Source organism: Somniosus microcephalus, chromosome 13, assembly GCF_052327205.1.
Source record: "Somniosus microcephalus isolate GS21.2 chromosome 13, FLI_Smic_1.0, whole genome shotgun sequence".
NCBI classification, from domain to species: domain Eukaryota; kingdom Metazoa; phylum Chordata; class Chondrichthyes; order Squaliformes; family Somniosidae; genus Somniosus; species Somniosus microcephalus.
The window spans coordinates 183550541-183573667 of record NC_140999.1 but is presented as its reverse complement, the minus strand read 5'-3'; the positions used below and the strand labels follow the sequence as shown (position 1 = coordinate 183573667).

The window sequence follows — 23127 nt, the reverse complement described above, 5'->3', positions numbered from 1 at the left end:
TGTCAAACCCGAGTGGCCAGACAGGGTCTCGGTTTAAGGTCTCAGACTTGCAATTGAACCTTGAAAGGAGATGATAGAAACATAGAAGATAGGAGCAGGAGTAGGCCATTCGGCCCTTCGAGCCTGCTCCGCCATTCAACGAGATCATGGCTGATCATCCAAACCCTAGCACCCGGGTCCCTACACCGACAGCCATCCCACCCAAGCCCTATCCCCGTAACCCCACATATTTAATCCCCCCTAACACTAAGGGTCAATTTTTATCATGGCCAATCAACCTAACCCGCACATCTTTGGACTGTGGGAGGAAACCGGAGCACCCGGAGAAAACCCACGCAAACACGGGGAGAATGTGCAAACTCCACACAGTCAGTCACCCGAGGCCGGATTTGAACCCAGGTCCCTGGCGCTGTGAGGCAACAGTGCTAAAAACTATGCCACCGTGCTGCGGTGTACTGTAGAGTTGTACAAGTTATTAAACGGTGTAGAAAAGGTACAGTTGGTCACAACGCCAAGGTATGCTATAAAAAAGAACATAAGAATTAGGAGCAGGAGTAAGGTCCCTCGAGCCTGCTCCACCATTCAAGAAGATCATGGCTGATCTTCGACCTCAACTCCACTTTCCTGCCCTATCCTCATATCCCTTAATTCCTCTGGAGTCCAAAAATCTATCTATCTCCGCCTTGAAAATACTCAACATCCACAGCACTTTGGGGCAGAGAATTCCAATGATTCACAACACTCTGGAAATTCCTCCTCCTCTCAGTCTTAAATGGCCGACCCCTTATCCTGAAACCATACCCTCCAGTTCTAGGCTCTCCAGCCAGGGGAAACACTCTGTGTTCTGGACCATTTTATATGCAGATAGCACCCTCTGGTGGTGGTTATGTGTTAGCAGTGTTTGTGTGGGAGGAGAGGTCATTTGACCTTTCTACCTTTCTTCCTGTGTGAGAGGTCATTTGACCTTTCTTCCTGTGTGAGAGGTCATTTGACCTTTCTTCCTGTGTGAGAGGTCATTTGGCCTTTCTTCCTGTGTGAGAGGTCATTTGACCTTTCTTCCTGTGTGAGAGGTCATTTGACCTTTCTTCCTGTGTGACCCAGGAAGTAGAATGCCAGGAAGTGGAATTCCAGGAAGAACCTGGCTTGAGTAATGGAGAATTCCATGAGGGATTTGCAATCCAATGTAATCTGATCTTCTATGTTAGGCCAGGCACAATGTGTGTGAGTATCTTTGTCTATTAGCATGATAGTAAGTCAGTGTAGTATTTTGATAACACTATGTTTATAAAAGGTTAATATTTGATAGTTACAGAAGTTAGTGCAAATGTTAGTTATACAATTAGTCTATTCTACTGTTGTAAATATGTTATATCTTATGTAATATCGAATGTATAGTACTTAGTTTTATGTACAAAACATACTTTGTGTTTGTTTACAGTTTCACAAATTTGTTCAAGTAATGCTTCAAAACAGCAAACGGCTTCACGAGGAATTATTTTGAATGTGTTTAACTTGCTGGATAGCTAGATAGGAGCACGTCTAGCGAGGCCAGTACACTCAGCATTTATCCTGTCAACCCCCCTTAGAAACTTATATGTTTCAATGAGATCACAACTTATTTTTCTAAACTCCAGAGAGTATAGGCTCAATCTCTCCTCATAGGACGACCCTCTCATCCCAGGGACCAATCTAGTGAACCTTTGCTCCACTGCCTCCAAGGCAAGTATATCCTTCCTTAAATAAGGAGACCAAAACTTTGCACAGTACTCCAGGTGTGGTCTCACCAGAGCCCTGTACAAATGTCCAACGCTCTAGTAATAAAGGCCAACATGAAATTTGTCTTCCTAATTGTTTGCTGTACCTGCATGCTAACTCTGTTTCTTGTACTAGGACACGCAAATCTCTCTGAACAACATTTAATAGTTTCTCACCATTTAAAAAATATTCTGTTTTTCTATTCTTCCTACCAAAGTGAATAACCTCACATTTCCCCACATTATACTCCATCTGCCACCTCACTTAACCTGTCTATATCCCTTTGTATCCTCCTCACATCTTACTTTTCCACCTAGCTTTGTATCGTCAGCAAATTTTGGAATTCGAGAGGGCAGGGAAGTGGACGTGAGTCTAAGTTCGGATCAGCCATGATCCTATTGAATGGCGAAGCAGGCCAGAGGGGCCGTATGGCCTACTCCTGCTCCTACTTCTTATGTTCTGTTAAATTTGTATACACTGCACTCGGCCCCTTCATCGAAGTCATTAATATAGATTGTAAATAGCTGAGGCCTAAGCACTGATCCTTACGGCACCCCACTAGTTACAGCCCGCAAATTTGAAAATGAGCCGTTTAGCCCAACGCTCCGTTTTGTCAGTTAACCAATCCTTTATCCTTGCTAATAGCTTACCCCCACCTCACGTGCCCTTATCCTTCTTCACAACCTTTATGTGGCACCTTATAAGTAGAATAAGGAGGCACAGGCTCAACGTGGTGAACGGCAAATTTAGGAAAATCACAACGTTCTTTTTCCCCGCGAAGAATGACCAACACATAGACTGGACTTCCAATGTAAGGTGGTGGAAGAAAAAAATCCAATGCCAACTGGCTGTGATTGAGGGCAGAGACAAAAAAGCCAAGTTGTTGTTTAAAAATAAAAAGATAGTTGAAGCAAATAACCGTCCTCATGCAGTTACCCGGTGATTGAGGAATTGAAGCAAACTAAAGACATTCATAGAAAAATAGGAGCAGGAGTAGGCCATTCGGCCCCTCAAGCCTGCTCCGCCATTCAATATGATCATGGCTCATCCTCTATCTCAATACCATATTCCCACTCTCCCCAAACCCCTTGATGCCTTTTGTGTCTAGAAATCTATCTATCTCCTTCTTAAATATATTCAGTGACTTGGCCTCCACAGCCTTCTGTGGTAGAGAATTCTACAGGTTCACCACCCTGAGTGAAGAAATTTCTCCTCATCTCAGCCCTAAATGTCCTACCTCATCCTGAGACTGTGACCCCTCGTTCTAGACCCCCAAGCCAGGGGAAACATCCTCCCTGCATCCAGTCTGACTAGCCCCGTCAGAATTTTAGACGTTTCAATGAGATTCCCCATTCCATCATGAATTGGATGCTAGAGACATAGTAATTCAAAAATCTTACAAAGTCTACTGCCACCTGTTCTGATAGGCCAGCCAAGTTGGCAGCCAAGCTGAATTTGAAATGTGGGCAATGCCACCAAATCTCTCAAAATAACCAGGATGGAGAAGCAGTATGGAGACAGTTGTAAATGAATCAAAGCATACAATGGACGAGATCAGTTCTCAAGATAGCTAAAAGCACTAACCACCTCTTTAAAGGAACTGAAGGTTCCCACATTTGCAGTCAAACTACCCACTATTAAACACAACTAACACAGCCGCCCGCCTCCTTTACACAGGTTCCCGCTGTCCTGTAAACCCTTTACTGAGATTTCAGTCACTCTGTTCCAAAGCAAAAATATACACAGCAAAAAAAAAGCAGCTTTGGTCAGCTGCCACAGTGCGGTTTGATGAACCCAAACAAGAACAGGCCTTCATGTTTTTCTTTTGCAAACAGCTGTATTTTGAATTTCAGGTGCTTGCGATAGGACTAGAATAAGGCCGCCATCAGTCTGTGGCTGCGTCTCTGGATTAATTAAACATCAAAGCTAAAAGCAGGTGCTCATTTGGCATGGCTGCTGCTCGAATCCCTGGGAACACTCAACAGTACAAATTTCTCCTTGCAGCTGGCCTACTGAGTACTAATGATCGTCAACGCAGGGGAAGTTTTTTCTTGCCATGCCGTTGTTCTGGGGCAGTGGCCTTTCATATGAAGTCAGACCAGCTGTATAGGATATTAACTCTTAAAAGTTCGCCCAGAGAATGATCTTTTGCCAGAAGTAACAACTGCCGTTTAATCATTATACTGTTTTTTGTGTGGTGCTGACTCACTGGGATACGGTTTCAAAAGGCTCCGGTACCTCACACAAGTGGTCTTTATTCACACAAAAGCCATGACTGTATGTGTCAACAGGATGACTCTGGAAAACATTGGCGCTAAGCTTGATGATATCCTCACTTGGCATCTGCATGGTCACACCTCCAGCAGAGGGACTGCTGAAAAGCAATTGGGAATAGGAACCCCAGCAAATGTTTCTCTTCCAACGCTAAGGGTTCCGAGGCCATTTCCATCATCCTTACCACTACAGCAGCCAAGATCAGCTCATTCTGCACAGATCAGGGAGCAAACACAGGACTTTCCTGATTTGTAAGGCTCAGGAATAGAGACTTTTACTTCTGAGCCAGTGACATCAGATTTTAATGCTCAACTGACAAGCATAACTTTTAACTACAAAAATATACACACACAATAATGCATGTAATGTGTTATTTTACATCTCCGTCACCTTCCTCCCACACCAGGTATGTGATCTGCTGCCAGGACACCCAGTGAATGACCCGGGGCAGTGGGTAACTTGCTGTGGGAAAAAAACAACTCCATGGATCAGACGGTTGGGAAAGCCAAAGAGACAGAACTTGGTGTTGGGAGAAACAAGTAAAAACTGTCAGACTCAGTTACAGTAAACTGGGATGACAGACTCGGTGGCACATCACAACATCATTAGTGTCATTAAAGGAACACCATTAGTGTCATTAAAGGGGAAGGAAAGTCTATGGCAAAGGCGAAAGAGAAGTGTATTTTCTAGTCGAAAGGATTCTCATCTCTACCTGAAAGCAAAACACACAAAAATATTGTAACTGGATTGAAACATTAAACTCGCTGCCGCGCGGAGACCGGCCACTGATTCTGCTTCTTATAACTTCATGCTGGCTCGAGAGCTACTCAGGAGGAGTCGAATCTCAGATAAAGCATTACTGCAGAAAAACAGTAGCGGCTGGGTACTGTTGTACAGAGTCTGTAGCGAGCTCGGCAAGGCAACAAATTTGATGGTATTTCAGTACAAGCAGCCTATATTTTTGGAACCATTATATAGGTTGAGAAAGAGATACAGCAAGCAATGAGTAGAAAGTACTGCTCTGGTTTGTCTGGTCTTCAAAATGCTCGCTGAAGTCTGGCCATTTTAATTTTGGGAAGCTAGCATTTTACAAATATAACTTGTTCTCAAAGTTTCAAGTGCCAGGTGTTCAGAAAGCCCACTGGCGATCGATGAATGTTTACTACACACACTCTTGTTGCCATTTCGTTTCTTTTAACGGTCTTACTCTCAGCTTGGAAATAAATCATTCAAGAGCTAACTGGGTGGTACTTGATGCACTAAAGCAGGGGAACGCAGCTTACTTTTGCCCATTAAGCAGTAGCATTTCTAATCAGAACAGGAAAAAAAATCAATATATTTCACTATATTTAGCAGCATTTCTCTCTCCTCCCCAATTCAATGCCCAAATATCACAGATCACAGAAATCACAGAAACCCCACAGTGCAGATAGAGGCCATTTCGGCCCATCGAGCCTGCACCGACACACATCCCACCCAATCCCCGTAACCCCTACACCAACACATATCCCCATTTAATCCCCCTAACACTAAGGGTCAATTTATCATAGCCAATCAACCTAACCCGCACATCTTTGGATATCATATTCATAAGTCCTCTCTCTCCATGGTCAACTGTTAGATAGATTTGTCAATCTGGCAAATAAAGAGAGTCGACATCTTCAGTAACTTCCCATACTAACACACCTTGTTCATCCCACAGGCTATTGGGAAAGCTGAAAGTAAACTCAATTCTCTATGGTGGGACAATCTCACTTTAATCTCACCCCCGATTATCAAAATCCATGACAAGGCCTTGGACAACGTGGACCACTTTCCATACCTCGGGAGCCTACTGTCAACAAGGGCAGACGTCGACGACGAAGTCCAACACCGCCTTCAGTGTGCCAGTGCAGCCTTCGGTCGCCTGAGGAAGAGCGTTTGAAGACCAGGACCACAAACCCGGCACTAAGCTCATGCTCTAAAGAGCAGCAGTGATACACGCCCTGCTGTATGCCTCAGAGACATGGACCATGTACAGCAGGCACCTCAAAGCACTGGAGAGGTACCACCAACGCTGCCTCCACAAGATCCCGCAAATCCACTGGCAGGATAGGCGCACCAACGTCAGTGTTCTTGCTCAGGCCAACATCCCCAGCATCGAAGCTTTGACCATGCTCAATCAGCTCCGATGGACGGGTCACATTGTCCAATACGAGACTCCCAAAACAAGCGCTCTACTCGGAGCTCCGGCATGGCAAGAGAGCCCCAAGTGGGCAGAGGAAACGCTTCAAGGACACCCTCAAAACCTCCTTGAAAAAGTGCAACATCCCCACCAAGACCTGGGAATCCCTGGCCCAAGACCACACAAAGTGGAGGAGAAGCATCCGGGAAGGCGCCGAACACCTAGAGTCTCTTCGCCGGGAACAAGCGGAAGCCAAGCGCAAACAGCGGAAGGAGCGCACGTCAACCCAAGCACCCCACCCACCCGCCCCTTCAACCACCGTCTGCCCCACCTGTGACAGACTGTAGGTCCCACATTGGACTCATCAGTCACATACGAGCTCATTTTTAATGTGGAAGCAAGTCATCCTCGGTTCCGAGGGACTGCCTATGAATGGATGAATATTTGAAGTTCTCCAGACAGGAACATGTAGCGCACTATCCATTAATCAATGTTGCAACTTTTCAGTTCCTTTCCCCCACCCACCACCCCATTCCATCCCCCCAATTTAAATACCTCTGGCTAGGTGCTCCTGATCCAAATATTAGGGGGAATGTTAGCAGACTTTAGCCTACATCTCAAAAGGTAAGGCAGAGTGTGAAACTATAGCACAATGAAACTGCAAGTAAACCAATGTTCCATTTAAGAACATAAACAGGAGCAGGAGTCGGCCATTCGGCCCTTCGAGCCTGCTCCGCCATTCAATGAGATCATGGCTGATCTTCTGCATCAACTCCATTCACCGGCCCTATCGCCATATCCCTTGATGCCTTTACTAGTCAGAAATCTATCGACTTCAGTTTTGAATATACCCAATGACTGAGCCTCCACAGCCCTCTGGGGTAGAGAATTCCAAAGATTCACCACCCTCCGAGTGAAGACATTTCTTCTCATCTCAGTCCTGAATGGCCTACCCTTTATCCTGAGGCTGTGACCCCTGGTTCTAGACTCCCCAGCCAAGGGAAACATTCTCCCAGCATCCACCCCATCAAGCCCTGTAATAATTTTGTATGCTTCAATGAGATCCCCTCTCATTCTTCTGAATTCAAGAGAATACAGGCCAAGTTTACTCAATCTCTTCTCATATGACAGTCCCGCCATCCCAGGAATCAATCTCATGAACCTCTGTTGCAATCCCTCTATGGCAAGTACATCCTTCCTTAGGTAAGGAGACCAAAATTGTACAGTACTCCAGGTGTGGTATCACCAAGGCCCTATATAATTGGAGGAAGACTTCTTTACTCCTGTACTCAAATCCTCTTCTAATGAAGGCCAGCATACCATTTGCCTTCCTAATGGCTTGCTGCACCTGCACATTCACTTTCAGTGACTGATGTACAAGGGCACCCAGGTCCCTTTGAGCATCTGCATTCCCCAATCTTTCACCATTTAGGAAATACTCTGCCTTTCTGTTTTTTCTACCAAAGTGGATAACTTCACATTTATCCACATTATATTCCATCTGCCATGTTCTCGCCCACTCACTGAGCCTGTCGAGATCCCCTTGAAGCCTCTTCACAACTGCCACTGCCACCGAGCTTTGTATCATCAGCAAATTTGGAAAACATAGAAGATAGGAGCAGGAGTAGGCCATTCGGCCCCTCGAGCCTGCTCCGCCATTCAATGAGATCATGACTGATCATCCAAATTCAGTACCCTGTCCCTGCTTTCACCCCATATCCCTTGATCCCTTTAGCCTTAAGAAATATATCCAACTCCTTCCTGAATATATTTAATGAACTGGCCTCCACCGCCCTCTGTGGCAGAGAATTCCACAGGTACACCACTCTCTGGGTGAAGAAATTCCTCCTCATCTCAGTCCTAAATGGCTTACCCCTTATCCTTAGACTATGACCCGTAGTTCTGGACTCCTCAGCCATCGGGAATATCTTTCCTGCATCTAGTCTGTCCAGGCCTGACAGAATTTTATAGGTTTCGATGAGATCCCCTCTCATTCTTCTAAACTCCAGCAAGTATAAGCCCAATCGACACAATCTCTCCTCATACGTCATTCCTGCCATCCCAGGTATCAGCCTGGTGAATCTTCGCTGAACTCCCTCCATGGCAAGAACATTCTTCCTCAGATAAGGCGACCAAAATTGCACACAATACTCAAGGTGTGGTCTCACCAAGGCCCTGTACAACTGCAGCAAGGCATCCTTGTTCCTGTACTCAAACCCTCTCGCTACGAAGGCCAACATACCATTTGCCTTCTTAACTGCCTGCTGCACCTGCATGCTTACCTTCAGCGACTGGTGCACAAGGACGCCCAGGTCTCGTTGCACTTCCCCTTCTCCCAGTCTATTGCCATTCAGATAATAATCTGCCTTCCTGTTTTTGACACCAAAGTGGATAACCTCGCATTTATCCACATTATATTGCATCTGCCATGCTTCTGCCCAATCACCCAACCTGTCCAAATCATACTGGAGTTTCTCGGCATCCTCCTCACAGCACACACGCCCACCCAACTTTGTCTCATCTGCAAACTGGTTTACATTTAGTCCCCTCATCCAAATCATTGATATAGATTGTGAATAGCTGGGGCCCAAGCACTGATCCTTGCGGCACCCCACTAGTTACCGCCTGCCATCCTGAAAAGGAGGAAGTCACTAAGTTTTAAAGGTCCACTAAATGTAGGTGAGATATTTACTTAGCAGGGATCAGCACTACCATACCTCCTCCTCCCCTATTATGAAAGTTGTAGCTGGAGAGCTGCATTTACCTATTGAACTGTATCCTCAGTGACCTATCACACATGTTCAGTTAGCATTGGTTGGCTATTTGACCCAGAGGGAGGAGATCCCAGTCAGGCCTGATGAGAGGGTTGTTCTATTGAGTAGATTGAGCCTATACTCTCTGGCGTTTAGAAGAATGAGAGGGGATCTCATTGAACCATTCAAGATTCTGAGGGGGATTGACAGGGTAGACGCTGAGAGGTCGTTCTCTCTGGCTGGAAAGTCTAGAACTAGGGGGCATAATCTCAGGATAAGGGGTCAGCCATTTAAGACTGAGATGAGGAGGAATTTCTTCACTCAGAGGGTGGTGAATCTTTTGAATTCTTTACCCCAGAGGACTGCAGATGCTGAATTGTTGAGTATATTCTAGGATAGATATATTTTTGGACTCTAGGGGAAATCAAGGAATATGGGCATTGGGTGGGAAAGTGGAGTGGAGGTCAAAGATCAACCATGATCCTACTGAATGGTAGAGCAGGCTCGAGGGGCTGTATGGCCTACTCCTGCTCCTATTTCTTATTCTATCTTCATCCAACATACACATATATGCACATTCCAGAAGGTGGCCCTGAATAGGATCCTCGGATGTTTCCACCCAATCCCCAAAACCCAGAGGGACAGGACAACCATATAACCGTTCCTGCCACCATGGCAAAGATCAACTGAAACTGGAATATGAACCAGAGATCTTTCTGGTTTGTATAGTCCACACCTCATTGATAGCATATTAGCCACTGGACTATCAGAGGACCATCGCTTGTTTTTAAGTTAATTATAAACGTACGAGACTTTGTTCCAAAGGCTTAGTGTACTGCGGAATGCAGTACTGAAGCATACAAACCAGGAATGCCCTACAGGCACCAGCCAGGGTGGCAGAGGAATAATACAATTGGCTTCAGATTCCCCAGCTGAAGGAAACCATCTGCCAATCTTGTTTTTGGTGCTACTGATGGCACCGGCGCTTGGTTTATGATACAGGGCTGTCTCGGGGGTTACTGATTACAGGATAACCCTGTAGCAAAGGCTCCATAAATTAAGTGGTTTAATTACAATTCCGTCATGTCGAATTGTAAATCTCTGTATTTACATGCACGATAATGAACGCTAGTTGTTTGCCAGCCTGAAGCAAGTAAGTGTTCAAAGGAAGTGAAGCAGGGAGCATGAAGCTCAAATATACATCAGAACTCCGCAGGTGCATTTTTTGAAATGCACACATACTAATCTTAACCTAAAATATCTAGGGTAAAATTCCTAGATAGCCCACCACAAATGAAACGCACTCCAGTGTATGGCTGAGCTCAAGGGAATAGAAATGAGCTTTGCATTGATACAGGACACATTTGTGCCTTTTATGTATACCATTAACACCAAGATGCTGTGCCAGTCAGAAATCAGGATTTGCCAAGTAGTTTTACAAGAGTAATTCATAATTGTACCAATTGTAGACATTTAGCATACACCTGACAATAAGAGTCCATGTAAGCCACATTCCTGATGGTCAGTTCAATCCAAATTCTTACCTGAACATTTCAGTAAGTTCTCCCTTAACCACAGCAACAATGACTGGGAACCCAATGCAGGCAGGTACCAGGTACAGTAGAGCAGGCTGGCAATTAAAAAAAAAAAAGTTAGAAGGAAACCCAACACTTTATACCCACTATACCCCTAGTTTAAGCCAAAATAATAAATCAGAATACACAGAATAATCTGCTCTTTAGCGAGTTTCTTTTGTTGCAAAATGACACTTACTTTGCACTGGGACCAGAGTGGATTCAATCGCATTTCTCAATGCAGCAGAAAGCACACTTACCTTCCACTCCCCTTGAAAAGATTTTTTTTTTTTTTAAATAAATATAAATCGTACAGCATTCGTAAATGATTGGGATTCTATTTCTTGCTGTTGCTTGCTTTCTTCATGCAGTTGAAGTAGTTTGGGTCAATATGGTGTTGCCTCTCAACAGAAGATTCTCTATCTGAGACAGAGACCATTAAAATATCAGTTTTCACCATAAATTCCTGGACTGTTTCTGGGTGAGGAATTGGTTAAAAAAATGATTTCCTCCCAGTTGGAGAGGGGGAAAAAAAAAGAGAAATTTCTCTTTGTTTTCTTACCAAAAAATGAGGTCCCGAGATGCGCGGCAAATGTCAGGATGCACATTGAAGAGTCTTGATAATGACTACAGCCACGTTGACAACCAAAAAGTGATTCACTGTATGCAGTGATCACGAAACATTCAAAGCACACACTGCAAGATGAAACTTTAGCATCTCTGTCAGACTTTAAAGTAGCACATCACCACTATAATAACGTGAAGCAGATATAATTTTCAAAGACTAATTTTAGCAGTCAACATTTTGCGGCGTACATTCACAAATGTTTTACTGCTGAAATGGCTCGACAGGGATTTGTGATAGTGGAAACCTACTTTACTTTTAAAACTACCATTGAGGTCAAAAAAAGTGGTGTCTGTGAACGGTGTAAATAATTGTGTGTTGTCATTCAGCTTGATTGTACCTAGTTAGTCTTTTGCTTGCTTTCACGAGGTTTCGTGGGGCATAGATTTTAAGTAATTGATACAATGATTAGAGGGAGTTGAGAAAAACTTCTCACCCAGAGGGTGGTGGGGGTCTGGAACTCTCTGTCTGAAAGGGTGGTAGAGGCAAAAATCCTCATCGCATTTAAAAAGTACTTGGCTATGCACTTGAAGTGCCGTAACCTACAGGGCTACGGACCAAGAGCTGGAAAGTGGGATTAGGCTGGATAATGGCCGGCAGACACGATGGGCCCAATGGCCTCTTTCTCCTCCGTAAATTCCGATTCTATGATTAACGCTGTTCAAAATTAAACTGCTTCCCTCTGAATTTAATCTGTTTATTGGACTGTTAGTTTTGCCCCCTCAGATTTTCAAGCTAAAAATAACTGAAAAACAGCCAAAAAACACAAGTTTTTAAATTGGCAATAAAAACCGACTTTAAAAAGGCATAACGTCAGCGAAGAGTGGGAGTTGCAGTTTAGTGGTCTGTATCAAGGAAGTCATTTTAAGTGTTATTTACAGCCTCCTCTCAAGCCGGATATAGTGACATTACAAATAAAACAGAAAACGCTGTAAGTACACAGCAGGTCAGTCAGGACCTGTAAAGGGAAAAGACCAAAGACATTTCGGGCGCGAGGATGATGGGATTCAGACCTCATAATTGACCTTTTCGAAGATTTGCAGATGGGTTATGGGGAGCGGGGAGGGAAATGGAGCCGAGCCCAAGATCAGATCAGCCACGATCTCATTAAATGGCGGAGCAGGCTCGAGGGGCCAAGTGGCCTATTCCTGCTCCTGTTTCTTATGTTCTTGAGCAGAGTTTCAGCATGATATTTATAGCGACAATCTGTGAACAGGTTACTGAAAGAACTAAATTAACGACGGAGATATATTGGAAAACAAGTCAAATTTTCCTCGATCAGAATTGGCTCATAGAATTACACGGAAAAATGTTAATTGGTTTGGGGGGGGGGGGGGGGGGGGGGGAAAGAATGTCCAGTGAAACAGCACTAATGCATGAGGATGCTCGGGAGGTGCGCATGCTTTCTACAGGATGGTGCATGACAGCAGAAAATCAGAATAATAATCCACAAGAGATGGGAAATGAACACATTTGAGTTCTATAAGGTGAAGAGGTAAACCAGAATAGCCAACACCGTAAGGAGGAGGGGAAGCAATATTTACAGAAAATCAGCTCATTGGACAAACAGTGAAAATGCACAAATATCTTTCAAATTTTGTTAGTAGCCCGCTAGATAATGCGGCTTTGCAGTTTGAAGATGATTAGCAATGCAAGTCAAAATTTATGGTCCAGGATAGCTTGAACATCTCCCAAAGAGAGTGACAAGACTAGGACTGTATCCCTAGATCAGAAAGAAAGAAAAAAAGAACGAACTTCCATTTATATAGCTTCTTTCATGACCTCAGGACGTCCCAAAGCGCTTTACAGCCAATGAAGTACTCTTTAAAGTGTAGTTACTGTTGTAATGTGGGAAACGCAGCAGCCAATTTGCGCACAGCAAGCTCCCATAAACAGCAATGTGATAATGACCAGATAATCAGTTTTAGTGATGTTGGTTGAGGGATAAATAATGGCGAGGACACCGGTGAGAACGACTCTGCTCTTCCTCGAAATAGTGCCATGGGATCTTTTACGTCCACCCGAGGGGGCAGACGGGGCCTCGGTTTAACGTCTCATCCAAAATACGCCACCTCCGACAGTGCAGCACTCCCTCGGTACTGCACTGGAGCGTCAGCCTAGATTTCTGTGGTCAAGTCTCTGGAGTGCGTGAAGTGAAGCGTGGAAGAATGAGCAGGGGCAAACAAGTTTATGGGCCAGAAAATATACCACCCACATCTAAAATACGCAGCACTATGGCATGATGGGGAGTTTGTTCACGTTTCCCTTCCCCCGCCAACCACCCATGTAGGGATTTAACAGGTTGCCAGGAGGTGAAGCTGTTAACCACAGGAAGCAAAGGCAATGGGAAAAATGCAAAACTGGAGAGCAAGTTGTGCTAAGAAAATGGTTTGGCAAATGAAATGCCTAAGAACACAATTGGTCCATTAGCAAATATCATAGAAAAAAAAATAGAAAAGCATAAGGAGTACAATCAAAGTCAACAGCTACGCTCGCACAGACTTTTCCAAACTCCTATTTACTGCCAAATTATAATCAGGACTGCTGGTCGGGTCTCATACCACAAGATCCATTAGAGAAGGGGAAGGAGGAGAAAGAGAGAGAAAAAAAAGGACTTGCATTTATATAGCGCCTTTCACGACCACCAGATGTCCCAAAGCACTTTACAGCCAATGAAGTACTTTTGAAGTGCAGTCACTGTTGTAATGTGGGAAACGCAGCAGCCAATTAGCGCACAGCAAGCTCCCACAAACAGCAATGTGATCATGACCAGACTATCTTTTTTTCCAGTGATGTTGATTGAGGGATAAATATTGGCCAGGACACCAGGAATAACTCCCCTACTCTTCTTCGAAATAATGCCATGGGATCTTTTACGTCCACCCGAGGGGGCAGACAGGGCCTCGGTTTAACGTCTCATCTGAAAGACGGCGCCTCCAACAGTGCAGCACTCCCTCAGCACTGCACTGGAGTGTCAGCCTAGATTTGTGTGCTCAAGTCTCTGGAGTGGGACTTGAACCCAGAACCATTTGACAGAGGCGAGAGTGGGACCCACTGAGCCACAGCCGACACTGAAAGCATGTCGCATACACAATTCTGCAGCATATGGTCAATCCACAATAACTTGGAATCAAGTTCAGCCTTCTGTCAAAATTGGCAATTGAGTGAACACCTAAAAAGGAACAACAGAAAACGCTGGAAATACTCAACAGGCCAGGCAGCATCCGTGGAGAGAGAAAGAGAGTTAACGTTTCAGGTCTGGGACCCTTCATCAGAACTGGAAAAAGCTGGAGATGTAACAGATATTAAGCAGGTGCAGAGACAGGGGCGGGGTGGTGGGAGGGGAGGAAGGAACATCCTGTACTTTTGTAAGAGGCAGGAAAGATAAAATGTTGCAAATGGGAATGGCAAAAATCACAGCATGAAAAATAGGGGCAGGGGTTATAGTTTGAAATTGTTGAACTCAATGTTGAATCCAGAAGGCTGTAAAGTGCCTAATCGAAAGATGAGGTGCTGTTCCTCAAGCTTACGTTGAGCTACATTGGAACAATGCAATAGGCTGAGGACAGCGAGATCAGAGTGGGAGTGAAGCGGTGAATTAAAGCGACAGGCGACCGGAAGGTGAACGGAGGTGTTCCGCAAAGCGGTCGCCCAATCTGCGTTTGGTCACCCCAATGTAGAGGAGACCGCATCGTGAGCAGCGAATACAGTTGATGCACTATCAACAACACCAAAGACTACGAGTTGAACTTATATGAAGTAGGCTTTTATTGACTAAGAACTGGAACATGCCTCTGCTAGTGGATCCATCCTAAGAGCTCCCGGGGGAAGGGTGGTGAGTCACCTTTATACTCGGGCTTAGGGGTGGAGACATGCCCGGACTTGTACAGAGTTAACAGTGGTTTACCACACAGACATGTACAGGGTTAACAGTGGTTTACCACAACAGTATACTAAATTGCAAGAAGTACAAGTAAATCGCTGTTTCACCTGGAAGGGGTGTTTGGGGCCCTGGACAGTGGGAAGGGAGGAGGTAAAAGGGCATGTGTTGCATCTCCTGCGCTTGCACAGGAAGGTGTCAGGCGAAGGGGAAGGGCTGTTAGGGGTGATTGAGGAGTGGACCAGGGTGTCGCAGAGGGAGCGGTCCCTTCGGAATGCTGAAAGGGGAGGTGAGGGGAAGATGCGTTTGGTGGTGGGATCGCGTTTGGTGGTGGGATCACGTTGGAGGTGGCGGAAGATGATCCGTTGAATGTGGAGGCTGGTGGGTTGAAAGGGGAGCCCTATCATGGTTCTGGGATGGAACAGACACGGTCAAGGGCCGTGTCAACCACAGTAGAGGGGAATCCTCGGTTGAGGAAAAAGGAAGACATGTCGGAAGCACTGGTATGGAAGGTGGCATCGTCGGAACAGATGCGGCGGAGACGGAGAAACTGGGAGAATGGAATAGAGTCCTTACAGGAAGTGGGGTGGGAGGAAGTGTAGTCTTAGGTAGCTGTGGGAGTCAGTGGGCTTGTAGTGGATGTTTGTCGAAAGCCGATCGCCAGAAATGGAGACAGAGAAGTCAAGGAAGGGAAGAGAAGTCGGAGATGGACCATGTGAAGGCGAGGGAAGGGTGGAAATTGGAAGTAAAGTGAATGAACTTATCTAGTTCAGGGCGAGAGCAGGAAACTGCGCCGATACAGTCATCGATATACCGGAAGAGGTGAGGGAGGGGACCTGAGTAGGACTGGAACAAAGAATGTTCCACATATCCCATGAAAAGGCAGGCATAGCTAGGGCCCTTGCAGGATCCCATAGCAACACCTTTAATTTGGAGGAAGTGAGTGGAGTCAGAGGAGAAGTTGTTCAATGTGAAAACAAGTTCAGCCAGGCAGAGGAGGGTGGCGGTGGATGGGGACTGGCTGGGCCTCTGTTCAAGAAAGAAGCGGCGCGCCCTCAGGCCATCCTGGTGGGGGATGGAGGTGTAGAGGGATTGGACGTCCATCGTGAAAAGGAGACGGTTGGGGCCAGGAAACTGGAATCTGTTAAAAGTGATGGAGGGCGTTGGAAGAGTCGCGAATGTAGGTGGGAAGAGACTGGACAAGGGGAGAAAAAAGAGTCGAGAAAGACTCCTGGCCAAAGAAGTGGGCACGGATACGAAGGCGACAGAAAAAGCTCAGCATCGTGCCGAGCTCGAAATTCATTGAGATGGGGGCGTAAGGGGATGAAGCTCAGGCCTTTGCCGAGGACTGATCGTTCGGGGTCAGAGGGGATAGTGAAAACACGGCAGGGGGTGAGATTGGAAGAAGGGATGGGGTCAGAGGAAAGTGAATGTTGCTCAGAGATGAAATTGGATATGAAAGAAATTATAAAAATCAGGCCAGAGTGACTAGCCACATTACTCTACAAGCAGGTAGGATGTTTTATTACGGTGTAAAGTTTAACAGGGTAGATAAAGTACTTCAGCAAGCGCCCCCGAGAGAGAGAGAGAGAGAGAGAGAGAGAGAAAATGTAAATTCCTTTTTCAGTCACATATGCTAAAACCAGAATCACACAACTGGAAAAAAAATTAAAAGTGAATTGCAAAGCATGAATCCAATAGGGGAGCTCAGGTTATTGGAGTTTCTCACTATCTTTACACTCCACATCTGACTCGGGAGCCGCAAGCTTACATTTCGTTGTACTGCACTTGTGCACTAACAATGACAATAAAGTTGATTATGATTATGATGAGGAAGATTGACAACTGGGGACAGTATAGCAGGTTTGAGGGGGGAAATTAATCAGTAGCAGCATGTTGCGATGGGCTGTGTTTGCAAGATAGGATATGGGAGGACAGTAAAATCAAAGCAAATCTAATGAATCAGCATCAATCCAGGATTGGTTGCGAAAACCCACAAGCAGCCCAGTTTATGCAACTAGGATCAACGTACAATCGAGATTTAAGACTACAAAGCATAACTCACCTGAGCATGCTTGAAAGTGTGCATTACATAAATGGTAAGTCCAAGACCAAAGATGTAAGCGAAGAAGCTGGTGTAGAAGTACGTTCGGCTATTCTTCTTCAAACTGGGCCGGAAGGGACAAGAAAAAAAAAAGACCGGTTGGCAATCTCTGTATATTATACCGATTATTTTCAACAGCAGGATTTTAAGACATGATCAGTCTGAATTTCAGTACAAGAATCTAAATCAGTACAACCATTAAGTAGCCCATAAGCATGAAATAAAGAATAAGCCAAATTTAAAACAATGATAGGCATTTTACTTTGCCATTTTATGCTGCTCGATATTCCCCAGCATATTCCAGGGAAAGCAAATACAGCAGCTTGGAATATTCGTTTCATCTGCAGTTACTTCTCTGAACAGCTCAGCACGTTTCTCATGCGAGCAGACAGCCACAAAGAGCAGAAGGTCTCCACATTTTATCCGCAGTCACTGCCAAGTCAGTGGATCTCGGCCAGGGTGATACTGCAATCGACCTCTGTCGCAGGTTTAGGAGGGTTGGGGTGGGGGTGGAGGTGGAGAACAAGAATGTCTGGGGTTCCCAATCCTAGCTGCTAACCAGCAACCCTTGCTGCAAGCGCACAATATGTGGGAATAAGGCAGAAATGCCCCTTGGCTCAACATTCACCGCCTAGGCTCACATATGAAGAATGGTCACTTGGGTGAGGTACTAGAAGGCACCATACTACACAAAGGAATCAATGCCTTCAGGAAGGAGACAAGAGCAGGGGAGAACATTTACAGAAAGGGAAGAACTATTAAAATAAAAACGTGCAAGTGAAACTGGTATGTGTAGAGAAACTGTACAGAAAATGTAATCTCGATATACTGTACATTTCCAACATTGCCAAGACCATTCAGAACTCCAAATAGCTGGACTACGCCACAACCAATGATCCCTGTAAGCTGTGCGGCCACCCAGCGCTCCAGGGATCTTGCGCAGCCTTATTTTGAATGCAAAAACCTTGCATGCATGGTATTTTGAATGGCCTGCGCGGCGCCAAATTAAAAAATTTTTTTTTTTTTTTTTACATACAGGGAACACTGGACAAAGCACGTTTGAATCTATATATATATATAAAGCGGCTCTTCTGTCTGTCCCGATGTCTGTCTGTCCGTTCTCTATACATTTGAAAGTTACAGAGCGTACCGACGCGCGCGTCGCCTCAAAAGAAAGCTTGCGATTCCGGACCGGTCATAGGCGTATTTACGTTTCGGCCGGACAAAAGTCCCGCCCGCGGTATCCCAAAAACGTTCAGCGTTCCGCTCATTAGCATCTCATTAGCGACCGTGTGACGTCGAGGTCCACCAATCGGACGGCGGGTTCCTTCCTACAGTTGAGTGTCGAGTGACTCGACGATTGACCAATCCTACGCTTCGGCGACCTGACCGGTCGACCAATCGGTGCGTGTGTGGGCGGGCCTTATCCTTCTGAACCGAGGTGAGTGGCCGCCATCTTGATTTTTCACAATTTTTCCCCCCACACTTTGTCTGTTAGGGAACTAAGGTTCTTTGGCTCTTTTACTTCTTTTGGTTCTTTTATTCTTTTGTCCGATCGCAGCCCTGCCTTCGATCTAGTTCCTTTTCTCTCCAGTTTTGAAGAAGGGTCAAACCCGAAACGTCAACTCAAATTTCTCTCCACGGATGTTGCCTGACTTGCTGAGTTTTTCCAGCATTTTTTGTTGTTATTTTAAATATTTTAATGATGTGTTAGGGAATTAAATAACAATTTAATAGGGGGGGGGGGCGAGCGAGCCTCGGGAAATCGCGGGGGGGGGGGGGGGGGGGAGCCTCGGGAAATCGCGGGGGGCTCGCGCCGCCTGCACTGACCGCGCATGCGCCGCCCGCCCGCCCACAGCGGCCGTCCATCAGCCGTGCGATACGCGGCGGACCTCAGCTCCGGACCTCAGGCGCTAGGCAGGGGGAGGGGCCGGAGAGAGGGACAGAGGGGAGTGGGGGTGGGAGGGAGACAGGGGAGGGGAGGGAGGGGGAGGGGGGAGAGGAGTGGAGTGGAGTGGAGGGAGAGAGTGGAGGGAGAGAGGGGAGGGAGAGAGGGGAGGGAGAGAGGGGAGGGAGAGAGGGGAGGGAGAGAGGGGAGGGAGAGAGGGGAGGGAGAGAGGGGAGGGAGAGAGGGGAGGGAGAGAGGGGAGGGAGAGAGGGGAGGGAGAGAGGGGAGGGGAGGGAGGGATAGGACAGGGAGAGGACATGACAGGGAGAGGGGGGACACACAGGGGCAGGGAGACCAAGCGCCCCAAAATTGCCCTCGCAACGCGGGGCTCCCCAGCTAGTATATTATGTTTTACATAAACACACACTTTCATTTATTAAGCTGCAGGTTTGCAATTCCATCAGTTAAAACATTACTACCATTTGCAACTTCGACCTCCTTTAAGCTGCAAAAACCTTCCTTAAACCCAAATCGACTTTTAAAACTCCATTGCTTTATCAGTGTATACAGTGACTGATGGACTAGTACAGTTCTATCAGGATCAAAAAACCTAGTCCAATATCAACTGACAAATGTAGGGCGGATCCTTTCCCTCGTGCAAACACAAGTGGAAGATTTTGGCCAAATACAATTCTGTTCATGTATTCAAGCAGCTTACCTCACATCAAAACGAAGTAGAAGAGCGATGAAGATGCCTACGGTTAGAAAACAACAGAATTAGATTTGTTAATGTGAATACAGTCAACTTCAACCTTAGTAGCAGCTGTACTTTGTAGGGTCACGAAATACCCAAATACATCAACACCACCTGACTTGAATTATTAAAAAAATTAAATACATAATGAGCCAGAAAGACTTGGGTGTTAAAGTGGGTTAAAACACAGTCCCATCATCTCTAGCACCTAGAATTGAAACCAGTTAGACTGAAGGGATGAATACCATATTTTTTCCCCTCCACCTCCTTACACATTTTGCTGGGCAAGAGCTCCATGGGTCTCGGCAGCCTTCTGCGACCTCTCCCAAGAGGCCATTCTTTTTGACTGAGCCAAGATGGGGAGGGTCAGCCTTACATTCAACTGTAGAGGGCATTCCAACCAAGACCAATCCCGTCATCACCTGATGCGTCCGTCAGCCTCCGCACACATACCTTCCAGCAGCAATCACTGGATAGCATCAAGAGAAGGAAACCTGGATAACTTTCCCAGCGCCATACTCTGGGAGAATAATGCTAACTATAGCACTACTAATGCTGCCCTGACGGAATTCAAGTTGCTTTTATACTGCTCATGATGCCAGCTGAACACAAGGCAATTACTGCGGAGGAAGGACAGTTGCCCCATCTTAACTAGTTCATCCAGACCGAACTTAAAAGGGCCACTCCTTTCTTAAATGAGTCCATGGTTTTGGCCTCCACTACTCTACCTGGAAGTCTACTCCAGGTGTTGATTATCAGGAAGTTCTTTATAGAACGGACAAAGGATCAGAGCACATAGATCTTCTGCTCAGAAAGGGAGGAAAAAGAGTGGGAGAGCAATAGTGGTAGGGGATTCTATCGTAAGGGGAACAGATAGGCGTTTCTGTGGCCGCAAACGTGACTCCAGGATGGTTTGTTGCCTCCCTGGGGCCAGGGTCATGGATGTCACTGTGCGGCTACAGGGCATTCTTAAGGGGGAGGGTGAGCAGGCAGAGGTCGTGGTCCACATTGGGACCAACGACATAGGTAGGAAGGGGGATGAGGTCCTGTATCAAGAATTTAGGGAGCTAGGTAACAGATTAAAGAGCAGGACCTCAAAGGTTGTAATCTCTGGATTACTCCCAGTGCCACGTGCTAGTGAGTATAGGAATAGGAGGATAGAGCAGATGAATGCGTGGCTAAAGAGTTGGTGTAGGGGGGAGGGTTTTACTTTCCTGGATCACTGGGCCTGCTTCTGGGGAAGGTGGGACTTGTACAAGTCGGACGGGTTGCACCGGAACCAGAGCGGGACAAATATCCTTGCGGGGAGGTTTGCTAGCACTGTTGGGGGGGGTTTAAACTAACTTGGCAGGGGGATGGGATACAGAGGGGAGCTGAAATAGGGGGTGATGTGCTGCCAATTATAGAGAAAAAAACAAGTCAGCTTGGTAGACAGGGCAAATATACAAAGGCAAGGCTGGATGGCATCTATTTTAATGCAAGGAGTCTTGCAAATAAGGTGGATGAACTGAAGGTGTTGATAAACACATGGGAGTATGATATTGTTGCCATCACGGAGACATGGTTGAGGGAGGGGCAAGACTGGCAGCTCAATATTCCGGGGTACAGAATCTTCAGGCGAGACAGAGGGGGGGGGTATAAGAGGAGGGGGTGTAGCAATATTAATTGAGTCAATTACTGCAGTAAGGAGGGATGACATATTAGCAGGTTCCTCTAATGAGGCCATATGGGTGGAGCTTAAAAACAAGAAGGGGGCAAGCACTTTGCTGGGAGTGTACTATAGGCCTCCAAACAGTCAGGGGGAGATAGAGGAACAGATATGTAGGCAAATCTCAGAGAAATGTGCAAATAATAGGGTAATAATAATGGGGGATTTCAACTTCCCCAATATTAACTGGGATAGTCAGAGTGTGAAAGGCACAGAGGGTGTAGAATTCTTAAAGTGCATCCAGGAGAGCTTTTTGAGCCAGCATGTAGAAGGTCCTACAAGAGAGGGGGCGGTACTGGACCTAATTCTAGGGAATGTGGCCGGCCAAGTGGAAGAAGTGCTAGTAGGTGAGCACTTTGGTGACAGTGACCATAATATGGTGAGATTTACGGTGGTCATGGAAAAGGACAGGGATGGGCCGGAAATAAAGGTTCTAAATTGGGGGAAGGCCGATTTTAATAGGATAAGGCAGGATCTGGCCAAAATGGACTGGGATCAGCTACTTGTAGGAAAATCCGCATCGGAGCAATGGGAGGCTTTCAGAAGGGAGATTGAGATCATACAATGGCAACATGTTCCCGTAAAGGTCAAGGGTGGTTCCAAAAACCACAGGGAACCTTGAATGTCAGGGGATATACGAGAATGATTAGAAAAAAAAGGAGGGCTTTTGGCAGATACAAAAGGCTAAAGACGGAGGAAGCCAGAGAGGAGTACAAAAAGTGCAGGGGGATACTTAAAAAAGAAATTAGGAGATCAAGGAGGGGCCATGAAATAACACTGGCGAGCAAAATAAAGGAAAATCCTAAGATGTTTTATAAGTATATTAAGGGTAAGAGGATAACTAGGGAAAAAATAGGGCCCATTAGGGACAAAAGTGGCAATGTGTGTGTGGAGCCGGAAGATGTAGGAGGGGTTCTAAATGAATTTTTTGCATCTGTTTTCACTATGGAGAGGGACGATGTCGACATAGAAATAGGGCGGGGGGACTGTGATATGCTCGAACACATTATCAAGAGGGAGGAGGTATTGGCGGTTTTAGCAGGCCTAAAAATTGATAAATCCCCAGGCCCGGACAAAATGTATCCCAGGCTGCTGTGTGAGGCAAAGGAAGAGATTGCGGGGGCTCTAACACACATATTCAGAACCTCTCTGGCCACAGGGGATGTGCCAGAGGACTGGAGAACCGCTAATGTAGTTCCATTATTCAAGAAGGGGAGTAGGGAAAAACCAGGGAACTACAGGCCAGTGAGCCTAACATCAGTGGTGGGAAAATTATTGGAAAAAATTCTGCGGGACAAAATCAGTCTCCACTTGGAGAGGCAAGGATTAATCAGGGATAGTCAACATGGCTTTGTCAAGGGAAGATCATGTCTGACTAATTTGATTGAATTTTTTTTTGAGGGGGTGACTAGGTGTGGATGAGGGTAACGCAGTGGATGTGGTATACATGGATTTCAGTAAGGCCTTCGATAAAGTCCCGCACAGGAGACTGGTCAAGAAGGTAAGAGCCCATGGAATCCAGGGTGCCTTGGCACGTTGGATACAAAACTGGCTTAGTGGCAGAAGGCAGAGGGTGATGGTCGAAGGTTGTTTTTGTGACTGGAAGCCTGTGGCCAGTGGGGTACCACAGGGATCGGTGCTGGGTCCC

General features: G+C 46.0%; 1 protein-coding gene across 2 annotated transcripts in view; it reads right to left on the bottom strand.

Annotated features, from left to right (window-relative positions):
- hm13 (histocompatibility (minor) 13) overlaps positions 1–23127 on the bottom strand; it is an 82855-nt gene that overhangs the window by 20266 nt on the left and 39462 nt on the right. For both annotated transcript variants that reach the window (XM_086005774.1, XM_086005775.1), the window contains exons 9-11: positions 19736–19772; positions 17091–17193; positions 10491–10576 (exon numbers count right to left, since the gene is read on the bottom strand). In XM_086005774.1, coding sequence (XP_085861900.1) covers positions 10491–10576; positions 17091–17193; positions 19736–19772 — 226 coding nt within the window. The remainder of the gene's footprint in view (positions 1–10490; positions 10577–17090; positions 17194–19735; positions 19773–23127) is intronic.